This window comes from Ursus arctos, unplaced genomic scaffold (genome assembly GCF_023065955.2).
Source record: "Ursus arctos isolate Adak ecotype North America unplaced genomic scaffold, UrsArc2.0 scaffold_3, whole genome shotgun sequence".
NCBI classification, from domain to species: Eukaryota; Metazoa; Chordata; class Mammalia; order Carnivora; family Ursidae; genus Ursus; species Ursus arctos.
Genome location: NW_026622985.1, coordinates 36365219 through 36383884, shown reverse-complemented (window position 1 = coordinate 36383884; position 18666 = coordinate 36365219). Strand labels below are relative to the sequence as shown.

General features: G+C 42.1%; 1 protein-coding gene across 2 annotated transcripts in view; it reads right to left on the bottom strand.

Moving 5' to 3' along the window:
• Positions 1-18666, bottom strand: part of DYNC1I1 (dynein cytoplasmic 1 intermediate chain 1) — a 295259-nt gene that overhangs the window by 264240 nt on the left and 12353 nt on the right. For both annotated transcript variants that reach the window (XM_026506111.4, XM_026506119.4), the window contains exon 2: positions 684-800. In XM_026506111.4, the coding sequence (XP_026361896.1) occupies positions 684-791 (108 nt within the window). In that variant the 5' untranslated portion in view covers positions 792-800. The remainder of the gene's footprint in view (positions 1-683; positions 801-18666) is intronic.

Here is an 18666-nt window from a genome sequence, read left to right as displayed (position 1 = left end):
AAAGAAGGGTTTCAGTGGAAGGTCTCTGAAATCTCTTCTACCCTTGACATGTCATAATTCTATGTCTATGGAGCACAGTCTACTACTCCCTACCAAGGGAGGGAAATGCAGCTTTCTGTCCATCAGACCTACCATCCTTGTTTACCCTGAAAGATACTTACCCCTCAGGAAACCATGGAAATCCACTGGCATCATTTTTCTATTTTTCTCCTAAAATGTTTTGCCTGGTAGGTTTTTTTTTTTTAGTTTTTTTCTTAAAACTAACACATATTACACACTAAGTACAGCCTGGGTACTACTAAGTGCTTTACAAGATTAACTCTTTTAATTCTCACAACTCCACAAAAAATATATTACTAATCCCATTTTCAGGATAGGAAACCAAGACACAGAAAAGTTAAGAAATATCTAACCATAGAGATTCCACAGACCACTTTCAGGGTTCTGTTCAAGTCTGGGGTGAACCTGGGGCTTGGGGACCTCCGGACCATGGGTGGTGCTTGACCAGCACATAGCAGGCGACAATGACCTGAGGAGTCTGAGTGTGTAGATACCCGCTCATTTTATTCAGAAATCATAGAAGGTTTCTTCTAGAGCACCCTCTTTATCCATTTGACCAGTCCCTCAGAATCAAGTGATTTTCCTTGTTCCCTGGAACACCCCAATCAATACCCAGGATTTACCTCTTTCTTCTTCCTCTCCTCTTCCTTCCGTTTCTTCTCTTCTCTTATCTGTGCCAAGCGCTGTTTTTTGCGCTCTAGCTCAGCTTTTAAGTCACTTTTGTCAGACATGTTGGCTTCCTTGGAGGAAAAGAAAAAAAAAATGTGACTACATTAAAATAACTTTTCTGTATTATCACTGCAAAAAATCATCCGAAAGCTTGAAAATGTGACTTTTTGACTATAACAAGTTGTATTACTTAGCCCATGTTGAAGAATCAAAGAAACAAATTAAGTTACATAAATACTTTCCTTTTTATGTATTTATAAATATTTGAAGCAATACAATGGTATAGTCTCCGCTGGTGGGAAGAATTACAGCAACTTCAGAATAAGCAAGACATTTTTTGTGCAAGTTTCTTAACAAATAAACAAAAAATAAATAAATAAGAGAATCAAAAAAGAGCCTTCACCATGACTTCCAATTTAGACGATAATGGACCAATTCATCCCCACACTGAGAAAGGAAAATAGGCTGTCATAAACCCTTAGAGATGTGCCCCGCTCAAATATCTACAGACTCCATAACCATTCCTCCGCTGAGCCTGAGCATGGAGATTTCATTTTGCCCAACATTATATGCATCAGGGAAGACAGCCGCTAAAGACCTAACATGTTAATCTTCTCCTTCTGTAAGACTCCTCCCCAACTGTCACCATTAATTTCATCTCCAGTACAATCCTATTTCTATAAAAGTTTCATTTGCATACTGAATGCGATTGTGCTTATCCTTGCGCGCTCCCTGTCCCGAAGATGTTTATGAACACGTGAAATGTTAGATAACACCATGGCAAGTTCTTGGGGAAATGTATCTGAATGAAATTTAATTTTAACGTTAATGGGGATGGTGATGCCGGTAGTGATGGTGCCAGAAATATTATGCAAATAAAATGAGTTTGGAAGAGACTCCCTAACCAATGCTTATATATGTCTCTTTTGTGCTCTCAATTGGAAACTAAGAAAATGGAAACACTGAGAAATGAAGAAACCCCTCTGACCCAAATTTCTAAAATAAAGTAAAAAAACACAAAAACAGCCATGAATGTCATGAGCATTCATTTCCATATTATTTATATTCAGCTATGATGAATATATAATGAATCCCTAAGTAAATGACAGAGCAACGGAAGGCAAAAAAGAACCAAAGAATACAATACAATGAAAAATCCTTCAAATTTCCTGTCACTGTCTTTAGAAGGTAATCAAGAACCCGCAGTCACCCTAGGACACTTCTCAACGAGTCACACAGTTGGGAAACGCACTATGCTAACTACTGTACAAATTCCTGCTCACGGTGTGATGGCAAAGACTTATGAAATAGTAACAGTAGAAATCACAATAATCAATCTTTGTGATCAATTCATGATCACACCCTATCTTCATTTTTCTTTTTTTTTTTTTATTAATAATGATTTTTTATTATATTATGTTAGTCACCATACAGTACATCCCCGGTTTTCGATGTAAGGCTCGATGATTCATTAGTTGTGTATAACACCCAGTGCACCATGCAATATGTGCCCTCCTTACTACCCATCACCGGTCTATCCCATTCCCCCACCCCCCTCCCCTCTGTAGCCCTCAGTTTGTTTCTCATAGTCCATAGTCTCTCATGTTTCATTCCCCCTTCTGATTACCCCCCCCTTTCTTTATCCCTTCTTCCCCTACTGATCATTCTAGTTCTTATGTTCCATAGATGAGAGAAATCATATGATAGTTGTCTTTCTCTGCTTGACTTATTTCACTAAGCATTATCTCCTCCAGTGCCGTCCATGTTGTAGCAAATGTTGAGAACTCATTCTTTCTGATTGCTGAGTAATATTCCATTGTATATATGGACCACAACTTCTTAATCCAGTCATCTGTTGCAGGGCATCTCGGCTCCTTCCACGATTTAGCTATTGTGGACATTGCTGCTATGAACATTGGGGTGCATATGGCCCTTCTCTTCACTACGTCTGTATCTTTGGGGTAAATACCCAGTAGTGCAATGGCTGGATCATAGGGTAGCTCAATTTTTAACTTTTTAAGGGACCTCCACACGGTTTTCCAGAGTGGCTGTACCAACTTGCATTCCCACCAACAATGTAGGAGGGATCCCCTTTCTCCACATCCTCTCCAACAATTGTTGTTTCTTGCCTTGTCTATTTTTGCCATTCTAACTGGCGTAAGGTGGTATCTCAGTGTGGTTTTGATTTGAATTTCCTTGATGGCTAATGATTTTGAACATTTTTTCATGTGTCTGTTAGCCATTTGTATGTCTTCATTGGTAAAGTGTCTGTTCATATCTTCTGCCCATTTTTTGATTTGTTTATTTGTTTCTCGTGTATTGAGTTTGAGAAGTTCTTTGTAGATCTTGGATACCAGTCCTTTATCTGTAGTGTCATTTGCAAATATATTCTCCCATTCCGTGGGCTGCCTCTTAGTTTTTCTGACTGTTTCCTTGGATGTGCAGAAACTTTTAATCTTGATGAAGTCCCATAAATTCATTTTATCTTTTGTTTCTCTTGCCTTTGGGGATGTGTCATGAAAAAGGTTGCTTTGGCTGATGTCGTAGAGGTTGCTGCCTATGTTCTCCTCTAGAATTTTGATGGATTCCTGTCTCACATCGAGGTCTTTCATCCATTTGGAGTTTATTTTTGTGTATGGTGTGAGATAGTGGTCAAGTTTCATTCTTTTGCATGTAGCTGTCCAATTTTCCCAGCACCATTTATTGAAGAGACTGTCTTTTTCCCACCGGATGTTTTTTCCTGCTTTATCAAATATTAGTTGCCCAAAGAGCCCCTATCTTCATTTTTCAACAAAAACTGTTTAATAATTAATACGTGCTCGGCACTGTATATGGCATCAGAGTACAAAGATGAGCAAAACCAGATTCTCTCCTTCAAGGAGTACAGAACTCAACGTTGTAGGCATGTGGTGCGGCTGGAGATGTTCTCCGAGATACTGGCTTATTGATTCCTAAGTGCTGGGCATCTTTATCTTATTATCACATTTAATCATAACAATCCAAGGAGACCAGTATTTTGATTAATGCCTTGTTTGCAATTCGGATAGCGGAGGCTCCGCAGGACCTAAGGCGGCACAGTCAATCTGTGGCCGCAGGGAAACTCAAGCACGCACGCCGTGCTCCGAACTGCTACACTCTGCGGCCCGCGACGGACAAGTTTAGGCAGAATGCAGAGCAGAAGAGTGATTAAGGTCTATTCGAATGAGCAACAGTATGCATTGAGGAGGAGGTAGAATGTGAGCTGGATATCACAGGAGGTCAGGAACTACCAAAGAAGGGAAGATACGGACATGCCAAGACCTATAGAATGGGGACCAGCAGGCTAAGAGATGCGGATGAATCCAAGCCAAGAAATATAAGCGTTAGCTGGGAAGAATGGATATGCGGGGGCCACAGGGGAAGCCTTGGGGAAACAGAAAAGTGAGTTCCATTTAATGAGAGATGAGTTCCATGTAATGAGAGATGGGAAATCACAGCAGCTTTTAGAAAGGGTAAGTGACCAAAAAAAGAGGGAATTTGCTTAAGCCTATTCTTGTTCCTGCCTGGAAAACAGACAGGAGCAGAAACCGGAAATACGGCAAGCTGCTGGGAGGCTGGTGCCAACATCTGTCTGGAGTGACTGCACCTGCGTTGGGATGGAAGGTGGGTGGAGAGACAGAATGTGGGGAATGTGGGCCGATGAAAGCATGCCAAGAAGGAAGAAGTAGCACTCGGTAGCCTTTGGGTATGGAAGCCAAAGAGAAAGACGCGGCAACAATTCACCTTTGAGAGAGCAAGGAGGATGGCAGTGAAGTTGGGAAGAGAAGGCAAGAAGGAAATCATGAAACAACTTGTAGCAGGCTGTGATTTGGGTGTCCGTGGGATTTCTGGGCAGAAAGAACGCATAGATACAGTGCTACAGATGGCATGAGGAGCTGTGGGACAGACTTCTGAGTCAGCCACCTACGAAGCTGAAACCTGAGTCAAAAATTCAAAGTCCTGCAGGAGCCAGGCAGACAACATGAAGAAGCAAAGCTGTGAGGAAGGCCAGTCAGAGAGGAAGCGCCCGCCGGAGGAGGCAGTTCTGCTCAGCTCCGACTGACGACCGACGCGGAAGAAGATGAATCCAAGCAGTTGGATCTTTGGATTTTTTTTCTTTTTTCAAGAGAAACCACGGAGCTGACAAAAGTTGAATTTATCACTAAAATATTATTTGCCAATAATTTTCAACACCAGAGGGCAAAAATCCTGGCAGGAGAAAATTAGAACCTAATTCCAGAAGCCGTCTGAGAAGTTACAGCTACTCTTCCTTCCCCAGTGGGATCCAGTCTGATTTACGTTTCTGACATTTTTTCGGCTGTCAGAAATGAAATGTCCAATCAGGAAGATCACTGTTACAGCAATAGGTGTGTCATTCGGTGCTGCCCACAGCCTGTGGAAACTTCTTAGAGTTTTCTTCTGCACGTTTCCCCCATTGCCATTGGCCTTCCTCTAGTCCACCAAAAGGGTCTGCCACAACTTTAGTTACCTGCTATGCTCATGAAGGAACAAACTACATAATAACAACATCCTGTATTTGTCGTGATTTTCTGGTAAAATTTCATTCATGAGGGAGAAGTAAGATATATTTTCAGTACATTTCTGCAAAGAGGCAAAGTTCTTACACCTGATAAATAGGTCCGACGACGTTGATCATTTAAGTTGGTGTTACTGGCCATAGAGCCAGTATTTTTTAAATAAACAACAAAAACACCAAGGGAACTCTTAAGAAATATTAGGAGGTGCTGTTTCAAATAAAGCAGTCCCGCTTTCACAGGCTGTAGGGCCACAATGGTGAAAGACAGCTACAGAGCACCTTCCGCTTCCTGATGTTTTGGATCTGCTCCAAATAGACACTGTGCATCAACACCTAGGAGAACAAGAAATCTCAAGAAACGCCTCACAAAGGGTTTGGAAAGTGCACATTAGAGTAAGTGAAAGGGCCTTTACGCACAGTAAATGGCGGCAACAGTGACACGAAATGGAGTGTCAGCACTGAACCCCACAGGCTTTCCTAAGGGGCTTGCCACTCTGACTCACTCAATCTCCCCGCGCATCAAGCAAAGCGAACTGAGGAGCAAAAGCATGGGGGCCGTGAGTTATAGAGCTTCCTGTGGCTACTGCAGGTCACTGCAAAGGCAAGCCCGACGCTCTCAGTTAAGAAAATAAGAGCCAGAGCTACCTGCTGCTAATTAGCGCTCACTTATTTCACACACACAAACAGCTGGCCTCTTTCATCTCAAGCTGGCAAGGGGTCAAGTAGAAAAATCAAACCCACCTCTGGGTGGAAGTCTCCTCCCTGTCTGATCATCAGCCTAGTCTGCCACCCACCAGCCTCTCTGACTCCATCCATTCCAGGGTCAGATGATGCACTTTATGATGCCTGCTCAGCTCTCCTCATCGCAGAGTACCATACTCTAAATGCATTTCCTGTTGGTGACATTCCCTTTGCCTATACTCTCCTACCCAAGCCATGCGTCATAGCTCCTCCCACCTCCGCATCTTAACTCTCGCTCTCCTGCAAATTCTCCAGCTCTACTCTCACTGTGTACAATCACGTACCCCTCTTTTCTCTCTTTTCTTGTCCACCAGGTTATCCCCCCACCACCACGAGAGAGATCCAAAAGTTCAAATCAGCTTCAAATGCCTCTTGGCTCCATATACCAATCAACCCCTATAATTTTTTTGTCAAATTTCAATTCCCTACTTCTGATTTCCTTTTTTTTTAAACACAGAACATTATTATATTTCAATACACAACTTCTTTGCAACCAAAAAGTAAAATGTCACAGTAAAATGTTGGCGAGAACACACGGTATTTCATTTTCAAGGCATGGTAAATGGTTAACATCCTTAGTCATAAATGATCTCTTAGAAACCAATAATAAAGACTCTAATATTCTAAGGGAAATGGCAAAAAAAAAAAAAAAAAACAGAGGAAAATGAAAAAACAAATGACTAGTAAGGTTTAAGGACATGTGGAGATAATTGAATTGAACAACAACAGAAGAAAAACAATTCCTTTGTAACGTCACATTGTCCAAGATGAAAACATTGACATCTAATGTCTACCCTATTTTAGAAAATAGATCTCATGTACAAACACTGAAAGACAAGATTAATGAGGACAATCTATACAACTCGGGGAAAATCTCTACTTTTGATTCAAAATATAAATTTTGGATATACTTGATTTCAGTGAAGTGGAAATACTAGTACTCGTTCAACAAATTAGATGGAGAAATTCAAAATAATTTATAAAGAAGCATGTTGGCTACATAGAAAATTTGTAGTTAATGTAGATCCCTTCTTAGCCCTGGTTCACCCTTCATTCCCTTGCTTCACTATAACTCACCTCCACCCTTCCTCCCAAACATCTCAGTTCCCATAATTTTTGCTTCAGCCCATCTCTGACCCCATAAACAGCCATTTGATCCAAGTAAATGAATCAACAGGGGTAAAGAGCTTAGAATGATGCCTGGCAAATATTAAACACCCAGGAAAGTTGTTTCTCCTCTTCCTCCTCCTCCTCCTCCTCTACTTCCCTCTTTCCTTCTCCTCCTCATCTTTTTCTATTATTATTATTATTATTTCTTTTTTTTTTACCCTGCCAACTCTTTCCCCCATCACTAAGTCAATCCTAAAAACCAAAGTCATCATTCAATGTTCACTGCAATCATTCAAAAAATATTACAGTGAGAAACACATTAAAGGTATAGCGTGTAACTGATTTAGTAGCAATATAATCAGAGTGAGAAAACCCAGTCTGTGCTCCAAGAGAGTCTAAGGCACTTCAGAGCAAATAGAAGGAGCTTCTCAAGCCAATTGATTATAACATGGAAGGTACGTGGTTAAAGAAATGTTACTCAAATAAAAAAATGTTTTTTAAATTAAATGTAGTCATTTAATTTAGTGGTAGTAAAATTCTCATTTTTTCTGTTGAACATAGTTACATAACAAGCTGTCCAGGTGGGCATCCTCCCCTATGTCACCCACTTCCCCCAGAGGATGGAAAGGCATGTGGAGAAATGATTTCCTCTCTGATGAAGTCAGCTGCAGGGAGGATCACTCCTGCTGTTCCATCACAGAAATGCCTCATGGTCCTAAATCTCAATGGAGGAAAAGATGGGGAGAAGAAGGAAAGAGAAAAACATGAGAGAGAAAAACAGGGACACTGAGGAAGGAAGAAACAAAACATGTACTTTTTAAAAGATTTATTTATTTATTTGGGGGGGTAAGGACAGAAGGAGAGAATCTTCAAGCAAACTTCCCATTGAGTGTGGAGCCTGATGCGGGGCTCGATCTCCTAACCCATGAGATCACGATCTGAGCTAAAACCAAGAGTCAAACACTTAACTGACTAAGCCACCCAGACGCCCCCAGAAGTCATTTTCACACTTGTCCTTGTCTTACCAGCTAACCTTGCATCTCCTTCACACTTCGTATGTCCACACACATCCATAAAGAAAAGAAAATTTTCAGCATTTCTTGAACCCACTGAGACGTACCAACTACATTTTCACTTCGGCACATATGATCATGGGATGGTTTAGTCCTGTCTAGAACCACGCATCTAACCGAGGAGAAGCGAAGGGTTTAGTTCTGTTTACACAGCTGCCAAGTAATAGACCCTCCCAAGGCTTAGCTTTTGAACAATACAGACCTCTATTTCCTTTCTGTTGTCTGTGTTGGCAGCAGTTTGAGATTCCATTTCTAATGCTGGCATATGCAAATGTATTTTTAAGCTTTAAGTCAGAATCCTAGGAGGTTTAAATCATTGCCCAGCTGTTGCCAGACTCATTGAAAAAAAGACCCAGAAACAAGCTCTCTTTTTCTGCCTGGAAACAATTGCTCTTGTCAGCTCTTTACTATGAGCCATTGAACTTTTCATCTGCCACTAGGTATGCATAAGAAATCTGATCTTGCACAACCTTGTTTCACCTGCCTGGCTTTTCATAAAATACAGCTGCCTTCTTCCACTTGGATATGTGGCCAAGGGGTGATACGGGCCACAACCATTTGTCAGTTTTTACAGCGACGTCTCACCTTCTGTAAAAGGAGGGTTACAGAAGTCTTGAGAGGGAGTTGGCTGGTGAAAGATGTGGGAGGGTTATTTGCTAAATTTCTACAGCCATCAGTACACTGTAAAAACAAAACTTTCAATAAAATCCATCGCATAGTAGGAAGATGCCCAGGCCTGGTCCACTCACCCTGTAGATGAGCAGTTTTTAAACATTTTGTTCTCAGCATCCCTTGATACTCTTCATTCTCGGGGACCTCAAAGAGCTTTTGTTTATGTGGATTACCTCTATCGACACTACGTGTGTTAAAAATTAAAACCAATAAAACTTTAAATATTTAATCATTCATTTTAAAATAACAACAATAAACTTGTTACTTACTAATATAAAATTTTCATGAAAAAACAGCCATACTTTCCAAGGCCAAAAAAATAAAAAATAGTAAGGAGAGTATAATGCTTTTACATTTGCACTTAACTCTTTAATATCTAGCTTAATAGAAGTCAACTGGATTCTTACACCTGCTTCTGCATTCAGCCTGCTGTAATATGCTACTTTACTTGTAAAGAAAATCTGATCTCACATAAATACGTATTCCAAAAAAGGAAGAGTATTTAAATAGGCTCTTAAGGTAATCGTGGGTATTCTTCAATATTACGCCAAAATTCAACAAATGTCAGTTTCTTAAAGTTGTTGCCATGTGAATATGCGATGACATCAATGAACTTTCTGTACTCTGTTACATTAACATTTATTGGTCTATCTTAAACTTGGAATCTTTTATTCATGTATGATTTTATGACATTATGCATTCGTTATCTAGCAAATTATTTAGAAAATTATACAGACTTCTCAAATGTTGACACATTTCATTGTACAATATCCTAAAATCAAACTTGGTAAAGTCACTACCAAACTCTTTAGGATGGTCTTTAGGTACGGTACAGCTATCATGGTGGCAGATATAAATTTTCCAAAATTCTAAATTTTGCTTGAAAGCTCAAATTTTGTTAGCACAAATACTGCCAATTATGTTCTTGAAGTGACAAGCCTATGCTATTGATTGTTGAGTAGGTTGCCGCCAAATACCCAAGTCTGAATAATCATAGTTTGTCTGTGAATTGCTCCTTCAAGTAAACATCGTATCTCATGAAAAAAGGCAGTTAGTCCAGCTTGTAACTCACACGATTGCACAAATCCCGTCTCAAGACAACTACCGAACTTTGGTAGGCAGCCAAAGTGCCTTCTGTGTTCCCATTAGTCACGTGGTAAGAACATGTGCTCAAGAGTAGAGATTTAATATAACAGTTTTTTCTGCTTCATGAGGGACAGTCTTAAACGAAACGGGGCTGGTTGGTTTGTTTCAAGTGCAAGTGTGTGGCAGTGGAGTCTGATGCTGGTACTGGTATAGTCTGGTGCCACTGTCTCAATTCCTGGGCAGGCATCAGTAGGGGCACCCACCATTGCTTTCACACCATCCCTGCAATGTCAATATGGCGAAAAAGACAAATGAAAATAACATTTTGTGAAAATAGTTTTGGCCTTACAGATTCCTGAATACATCTTGGGATCCCCAGGGATCCTCAGACCACACGTTACCTTCCTTGCCTCTGATAAGGTGGAGTTGATTCTAAAGCCTCTCGAGACTGAGACGGAATTTTGCTAAGTGTCGGTATCGAAGAACCTAAGCAGAGGGCTTTAGGCGGAAGCCCCTATGGAAGGCTGCGGAGGAAAGGCTCCATAGATCGATCTATGAGTGACTTCTCATTCCTCACTGGCTTAAGCCAGGCAATAGGTAAGGAAGAGAAACTAAGAAGTCTTCCCTCACTCCTCGTTCTCCTCCTCCCCTCACTACACACGCACAAATTAATGGCTTCAGCCCGGCTATAAAGTACACTAAAACGGTTGCTAATAAAATGTAGACTTCGCTGTTGTGCGAAAGTCTTTAATTCTTTCCTTCTTTTAATTTTGCTGTTTTAGTCATTAAAATTATACATGCTTGTTTCAGGACAAGAACTTCAAAGACTATATAATCCAGTACCAGTATTTTACCCCTCAGTAGGGAAAGTGAGATGCAGAAATCTAAGTTCACTACCATTAAGTGGACAAGTCAGAGCTTGAAATACCAGATCTCCTTTTTCCTTGAATACGTTTGCCAAATAATGCTTCCCTTTCAGTGTTTACTTATTCAAGATTTTACCCATTTTAGTCAAAAGGAAGCTCTTCTTAAACAAAGAGCTTTTATGGTGTCTCCTGATCAGCCTACGTCTAGTCCAAACCCGCAGTCACTCTCTACCACCACCTGGTGGTGGCAAATGCAAATTGCTGACACCGGGAGAAAAGGCTTTGCCTCTGAAATTCCCAAACGCACCACCAAAGCCCATACTGGGTAGTCCCAAGATGGCAAGAGTTTCATCCCTGTACCAAGGATCTATTTATGTCAGTAGAGAACTACTGTTTTTGATGGGGGTCGGGGGAGGGGGAGATAAAAAGCTCAGTACATACATACAGTTAAATATCTATGTTGATTTTTCTGGGCTCTTCTCAATTTTACTCACGTCAGGTTAATTCTTGACTAGGAAATCAGGCCATATTTCTAAATTAAGCTATTCGTATCACTCTTGTTGGATTCGTGAGCTATATTTAAGAGTGTTGTGTCTTGCATACTGTCTCTGGTCGCACTTTCACTGTTGCGGATTCTGAGCTACCCAGATCGTCCTGCTAACGCCGCAATCAAGCACAGGCAATCGCGGCACATTACACAGAAGAGACTCTCAAGCACTTGGCACAGAGGCCCATTATGCTAGAGTGAAAAATCAATCGAGAGGGGATCTGCCCTCTCATCTAGTTAACAGAGTGGAGATGAGAGCTCTTAGAACTCACGGGCCTCAAAAGCCATTGTCATCTTTGCCAAAAAGTTCTGGAAAATTTGAGTTATTTCTGCCCCCGACAGTGTACTCCACCAATTGAGAGACTCCACAAGCTTCTCTGTGTTAAAAGAATCATTCCTCAATTAAGGGAATCAGCCATTCATATCTTAGCGTATCTTGGAGTTAATCTCAGGCGCTATCAAGGGTCCTTAGGAAGGGTGCATCTCAAGTAGCATCCTTGAAAGAGTGTGAAACTAAAGATGGGACAGTTTGGACAACCAGAGGGCAGTGTTTTGTCACTAAGAATTAGGATAGAAAAGGAACCAGAAAAGAGAATCAGAAGAAAGGAGATGAGAGCCCTCTGGGGAATGTCAGGAGGGAAACTAGAGTGAATGAGGAAGTGAGACTGTGCACAGAGAATCCTGCAGAAGCCCCCAATGTCAGGTCAAGATAAATGGGAGAGATGTACCGCCTGCCTCGGCCAGATGTCAGGGAAAGAAACCAAATAAAGAAGGCTACCAATACTGTACTTTTTATGGTATGAGACTATGTATCTGGGCTCCTACAGGTTCAAAAACCCTTCAGAGCAAACAGAAAGGAGCTTCTCTACCTAAAGGGGCACTTTTGAGGAGCACATGGAAAGGGGCACAGACCATGACATCACCTTCCTTTGAAACGTGCAGGTGGCTCCTTGGCCTCATCTTGGACACATAATGGGCACTGAACAAACACTTGCTGTTGTGTAATGTTTAAAGATGGCCCCCACGTACTGGTCCCTACGTTGTTACTTCTTATCAGGCTAGAACCATTAGCTCAATGCCCTGTGGCACCAAATAAATTCTGACATATCCAGTTGCTTTAAATATAGCTCAAGCAAGCATATTTTAGCCACTTAGAGCCCACCTGCTTTGCCTACCCAGCAAAACTTCACCCAATATCTGCTAGCTAGAGATAAAACAACAGCCGCCCCCCCCCAGGATTCCCTACCTGACTGTGGAGTGGCGACGCCTGGACACATTCCCTCTTCCCTTGGTGGGTGGCAGCGCCATGCTTCAGAGTCTAGAAGGTCTCCTGCTATGAGGGATGTCCCTCCCATGCAATACTATCCAGGTGCAACCCAATAAAGTGTGTTGTGCAATGCTGCCACCTCATGGTCCCACCTTCTCCTTGATCAGCCCTGAAATCCTCAAACTCACCACACTCTCATAGCCAGTTTTCACCACGCCTCCCAATTTTGCCACCTGACATTTCCAAGCCTGCCCTTGCCTATCCATGTCCATTCATGCTGCCGTCCACGTGTCTCATCTGACAACCACAATGCTCTTCTCACTGATCTTCCTGTCCCCTCGCTAAGCCTACTCCCTGATGATCTCCACATCCTCCACACTGGTGGTGATCTTCCTGTCGCTCAGATCTGATGATCCTTGACGAAAACACTTTGACGACTTCCTTCTAGATGCAAAACATGTCCCGACTCCCTACCATGAACAGAAGATGCCCTATTTGCCATTTCTCTGTCCACGTATCCCTCTACTTCCTAGTTCACATTTTACTGGCATGTATCAAGCTGTTTCCTTCCTTTGTACCTTTATAAATTCCAGAAATGCTCTTGCCACCACTCATGACCTGATGATTCCTATTTAACCGTCTGTCTCAGCTCAATCACATTCCCTCCAGGAAGGCCTCTTAGGGCTCTAAGCTGGGGCCAAGTACTCCTCACTGGTGGCCCTAGAGCACCCTGAGGATGGTCTGCTGGCACACGTGCCTCGCTGCCTGGTTACGTCCTGTTTATGTGATTCTCTCCTCCTGCTACATTGAAAGTCTCTCAAAGGGATGGGCCATGTCTAATCTATGCCTGTATTTCTAGTGCCTTGCAGTGAGTGCTCAGGAAAGGTCTCTTGAACTGCTAAACAACCAGTAGATAGAATTAAGAAATCTGTGGGGCGCCTGGGTGGCTCAGTCGGTTAAGCATCTGTCTTCGGCTCAGGTCATGATTTCAGGGTCCTGGGATTGAGCCTCCAGTCAGGCTCTCTGCTTAACAGGGAGCCTACTTCTCCCTCTCTCTCTGCCCCCCCCCACTTATGCTCTCTCTCTCAGATAAATAAATAAAATTTTGAAAAAAAAATCTGTGATTTCGCTATCAGGAATTTCCTAATCATCAATAAATTGTGTCAGTGCACTAAGCTTTTAAATGACCAAGCTCAGAAGTTCTCCCTTATTATGCTACCAATTTCTATTCCCACGGGAAGGGGGTGGGAACTGATTTGTCACCCGTTAGTACAAATGTGCAACGAACACATGATCCTAACATTGCCCAATCCACTGAACTATCTTTTCCTAAATCACTACCATTATATACCCATTGATGCAATTTTTTCCTGCCTGGTTTACATTTTTAATCTCAGTCTTCTGACTCTAAAAGGATTATTTAACAAAAATCCATTCTATTTATAATTGACAGCCTCTGTTGTTTTTCTCAACCGACAAATTCAGAAATCTAGACTCTACTGCCCAAAACGCCTGGAGGGTAAATAGTCATACTGACAGTTGAGCGTTCTTTTTAACAGTGATGTAAAAATATCCGTGCTCTAGAACACAGCCGTCTCGCACTTGAAGCTGTTTCTCTGAGTTGCAAAGAGGATGAGTGAACGTGTCTAAAAATAAACAACTCTCAGGCAACCTGTGGGGCTGATCTTTAAAATAACTGATAACAAGCAAATCTTCAGACATGACCAGCTTTGGCTTTGACTCTGCTGTTCCCATTAAAGGGCCAGATTTTCCGTGCGCCATGTCAAGACAGCCCTGGCCAGTAGGCCTGCCCAGAGCGGGCACGCTATCCTGACAGAGAACAGGAAAATTCAAGCCACCCTGATGCTCTTGCACCGACAGCTAAGGACCAATTTAAACTGTCATACCAAAAGAAATATGATCAAGACACATTAATAAAAATAAGGGAAGGAAAAACTATAAAGCTTAAATAATGAAGTCAGCATAGATTTTCTCAATATAACTCAGCAATATAAATGTTCGCAAAGTCAATCTGTTTTAATCTTCTAAAAATACAAGTTATTAAGATATCTCGGTATCTTAAAACCAATTAATTCAACACTCTCCCAAATTAACCACAAAATACTTATGAACTTGTAATTAAGCCTACCTAATTTTAAAAACCATCCATCTCTGCTGATGTTACGATGAGCAGAGGAACACATGCAGAGGAGGGACCCCAATCAACACCTCTGACATGCAGAAAGCCAGGATTCAAAGCCCAGCGTCGGAACACGTGCTCATAACTGCTGCACGTGCCTGTAGTGGTAGGTTTTTCTCATCTTCCCTTGCTCCACCCTACGGGCCTTAGCATCTGCATTGGTGCATTCATTTTCCTTTGTGTTCTTTCTTTGCCATAGACACCCACATCGTATCAGCAGTTTTCCTTCTCCTGTTTGTTCTCCAGGTGATAAATAAGCAAGCTGAGAAAACCACAAAGATCCTGTAAATCAAGGTAGTCCGTGGTACGACTGTGCTCACAAGGACGCAGGGGGAAGGTTCCGTGGAGAGGGTGACAACACAGCGGAAGCTCAGACCAGCGGACGGCAGGCAGAGGGAAGCATGGGCAAAGGCGGGGAGGTGAGAGAGAGAATGGCCAGTCTGTGGGACAAGTAATTTGATATGGATGGAGCACTGAATACAAAAGCAAATGGAACAAAGTGAGGGTGGAAATGCAGCCAGATATCAGATCCCAAAGGTTGAGTGACCAACCATGCCAGTTTGCCAAGAAGGGAGGGGGTCCCCTGAATGCAAGCCTTTCAGTGCTAAAACCAGGAAAACGCCAGACAAGCCTGGACCAGTCGTTCACCCTACAGCCAAAGGGCTGCCCCGCCATGCTTTCAGGGGCTCAGAACTTCTCTGAGGCAGCAGGGAAACATGGAACGATTTGAACAAGTACAAGACCGGGCAACTTTTTCCTAGCTTGCAATACACACGGCAACAGCCTTTCTAAACATGGGTTGCAACCCACTGGTGAGTTACAAAATCAAGTTAGCTAGGAGTCGCAGGCGGCAGTTTTTGTGATGAACAGATCGGAACTATTCGAATGCACTGCACACGATAAGGGCAACAACTGTTTCACGGAACTTGTTTTGGACGTGCATATTTTCACTGTTACGTGTAAATGTTATTTATTATTGCTAGTTGCAGTTAAAAGAATTTGAGGTATATTGAGCTACCTCAATTTTGAAACTGGCAAATTTTAAATTATTAATGTATCTCTACCTTTGTCCTTTCTCAGCCAAGATTTTGCATGACATGACACCCAGAGATCATGATGATATTTGTACAGCACACTGGGGTAAACAGAGATAGCTGTTCATTATCACAGGAGACTGACCCCTGGCTCTGAATGCCCTGAGAGTCAAGACATGAATATTCAAGTACACATGTAACCTGCAATCCATTTGCAGAGCACTACCACAGAATGACCAAAGCAAGTTCAGCTCTATTTTTTTAAATCTACCAGAGAAAGAAAGTGAAAATAAATAAATTAATTAATTAATTAAAATCCCTGGATACTTCAAGGCACAAGCACATCAAGGCAGATGTACTTACAAAGATTAACCCGCTTTTCCGGCTACCCATGTATGTCTGTAAGAGTGCAGAAAATCAATACAGCCAGAAATGCACGACCATGACATACTTCCTGCAGACCATGTCAGCACAGATGCCAAATGACCCTGGGATTTGGGAATTTGCTATTTGTCCCATCAGCATAACTTTTATATTCCTTTTAGAAAGCAAATACCCATCTGAAAAGCTTGGCTGCAAAATCCCTCGCCTGGCCCAGCACACAGTATTCTGTATGTGAATAGATAACTCAGTGGTATGAGGCAGTGTTCACAACAGATTTCTCAACCAGTCCTAAGAGGCTTAAACCTTTCTGATACTCATGTGTAGTTTTTACTTTAAGACTTAAAAAAAAAAAAAAATTTAGCTAGAGTCAGTTTCAACCATCTGTCTCTTTGAGTGAAAATAGGGTGCAGGCTTGTGTGTATTGGCTTTTGAAGAAAACCAATTTGGCAGAAAGAATTAAAGAGAAAGAAGAATCATATCTCAATTTTCAAGACCATACAAAGGAGTAACAAAATATCCAAAGTTAAGTAGTAACTGTCATGGACACATCTACCTCCTTTTCTACCCCTTAGGCTGCCCCCATTCCTTGGGGTGTCACCATCACCCCAAGGAATGCCTCTCACCATCAAGGCTGATGTCCTTGATTGAACATCACTCCAATTAGACCTATGCCAACCAGTCATAGCCTTGGGAAGCGGCAGAGTGGAGACATAAAAGTGACTTCCTCAATTTGAGTGACATTAGGTGTGGTATGAGATGATGATAGCAGGTATACTCCAAGGATTTAGAAATAATGGAAATATAGCACGATCACTTTCTGAGAGTTAAACTAGACCTTATCTTAAAACACAGGCTATCACCCAAGCCAGAACTATAATGACAGGACCAAAATATTACAGGTAGGGTTGGCCAATGTCATGGAAACCACCATGACATGAGAGGTGAACAACTACAAAAACTGTTATAATTAAAGAAAAATGGATTTGAAATGACAGGCAAAGTGCTGTGTATTTGCTCAGATTTTCTGCAGTATGTCTGGGCAAAGGACACCCTGACCAGCTGACATCATCTTTTCTGTGCATCCACCAGGAGGGTCACCACAGTGGCATCAGGCCACCACCTTGAAACACCAGCTGTGACACTGCTCTCCATGCTCTGGCTCCATGTACTTCATCCAGACTTCAGTCTTCCACATGTCAGCCAAAGGCAACTCCTGAGTTAGCCTTCCAGTTAACTCGGGCCAAAAATCTTGGAGTCATCCATGATTTTTCTGTCAAACCCCACAGCTGAACCATTAGCAAATTATTCAAGCACTACTTTCCAAACACTTCCAGAATCAGCCTGTTTTCACCACCTCCCCCGCCATCACACTGTCTAAACCACCAACATCTCTCATCCATATTATTGCAAAAGGCTCCGAAATGGCCTCCTAGTTCCTCCCCTTGCCCCCTCTCCTTGCAGGCTATTCTCAGCTATAACAGTAATTCTTTAAAACACAAGCCAAATCATGTCACTTCCTTGCATAAAGCTCGCCAATGGCTCCCATCTGAGTAAAAGCCAAAGTCCTCCAACGGCCTCCGTGGCCCTACACAACCCAGGCTCATTACTTTTCTGACCTCCTTTGCAGACCCTCCTTGTTGCTATTCCTCAAACACATCAGGTACGCTCCCACCTCAGGGGCTTTGCTGGTGCTATTTCGTGGCCTGATACTAAGTATCTGAATGACTGGCTTCTTTAAAGCTTAGATCTAATTTCATCTCATTGAGGCCTTACTTGACCACCCTATTGAAAAGAGGAAACTACTCCCCTCACTGCACCTGCATTCTCACGCCTTTCTACTGCCTTACTTTTCTTCATTAGGTACATTACCAATTAACATATTCTATTATTCTACAACATATTTAAGTATCTTTCATTGTTTGTCCCTTCCCCCAGAATTTAAACTCCAACAAAGCCAGAGATTTCATCTGTATTGCTCACCGATGTATTGCCAATACTTAGAATGGTGACTGGTAGAGAGTTGGTAATAAATATTTGTTGAATGAATGAACAAAGTTGACTTCAAAAATGTGCCTGCGTGAGCTCCTTCCTCTCTCCCCAGCCTTGTTCTCTATAAAGTGTCAAAGCTCCATTGGATTTGAGATTCTCCTAGGTTTGCTCCCTACCCTCCTTCTCAACCCTTCTGCTGTGATCTGGTGTCCTTAGTTGTCATATGATTGCCACACCTGGAATCTGCCTCCCTTCCCAGTCCTTTTGAATATATTACATGACTGGACTATCTGCTTGATTTTCGATACCCATGTAATCTCTGGACCAAGCCTTCAGGATTACCCCTAATCCCCTCAGGCTAGTACTGTCCGAACCATGCCCGGCTCAGACCTCTGATGCCAAGGGCCTAAGAA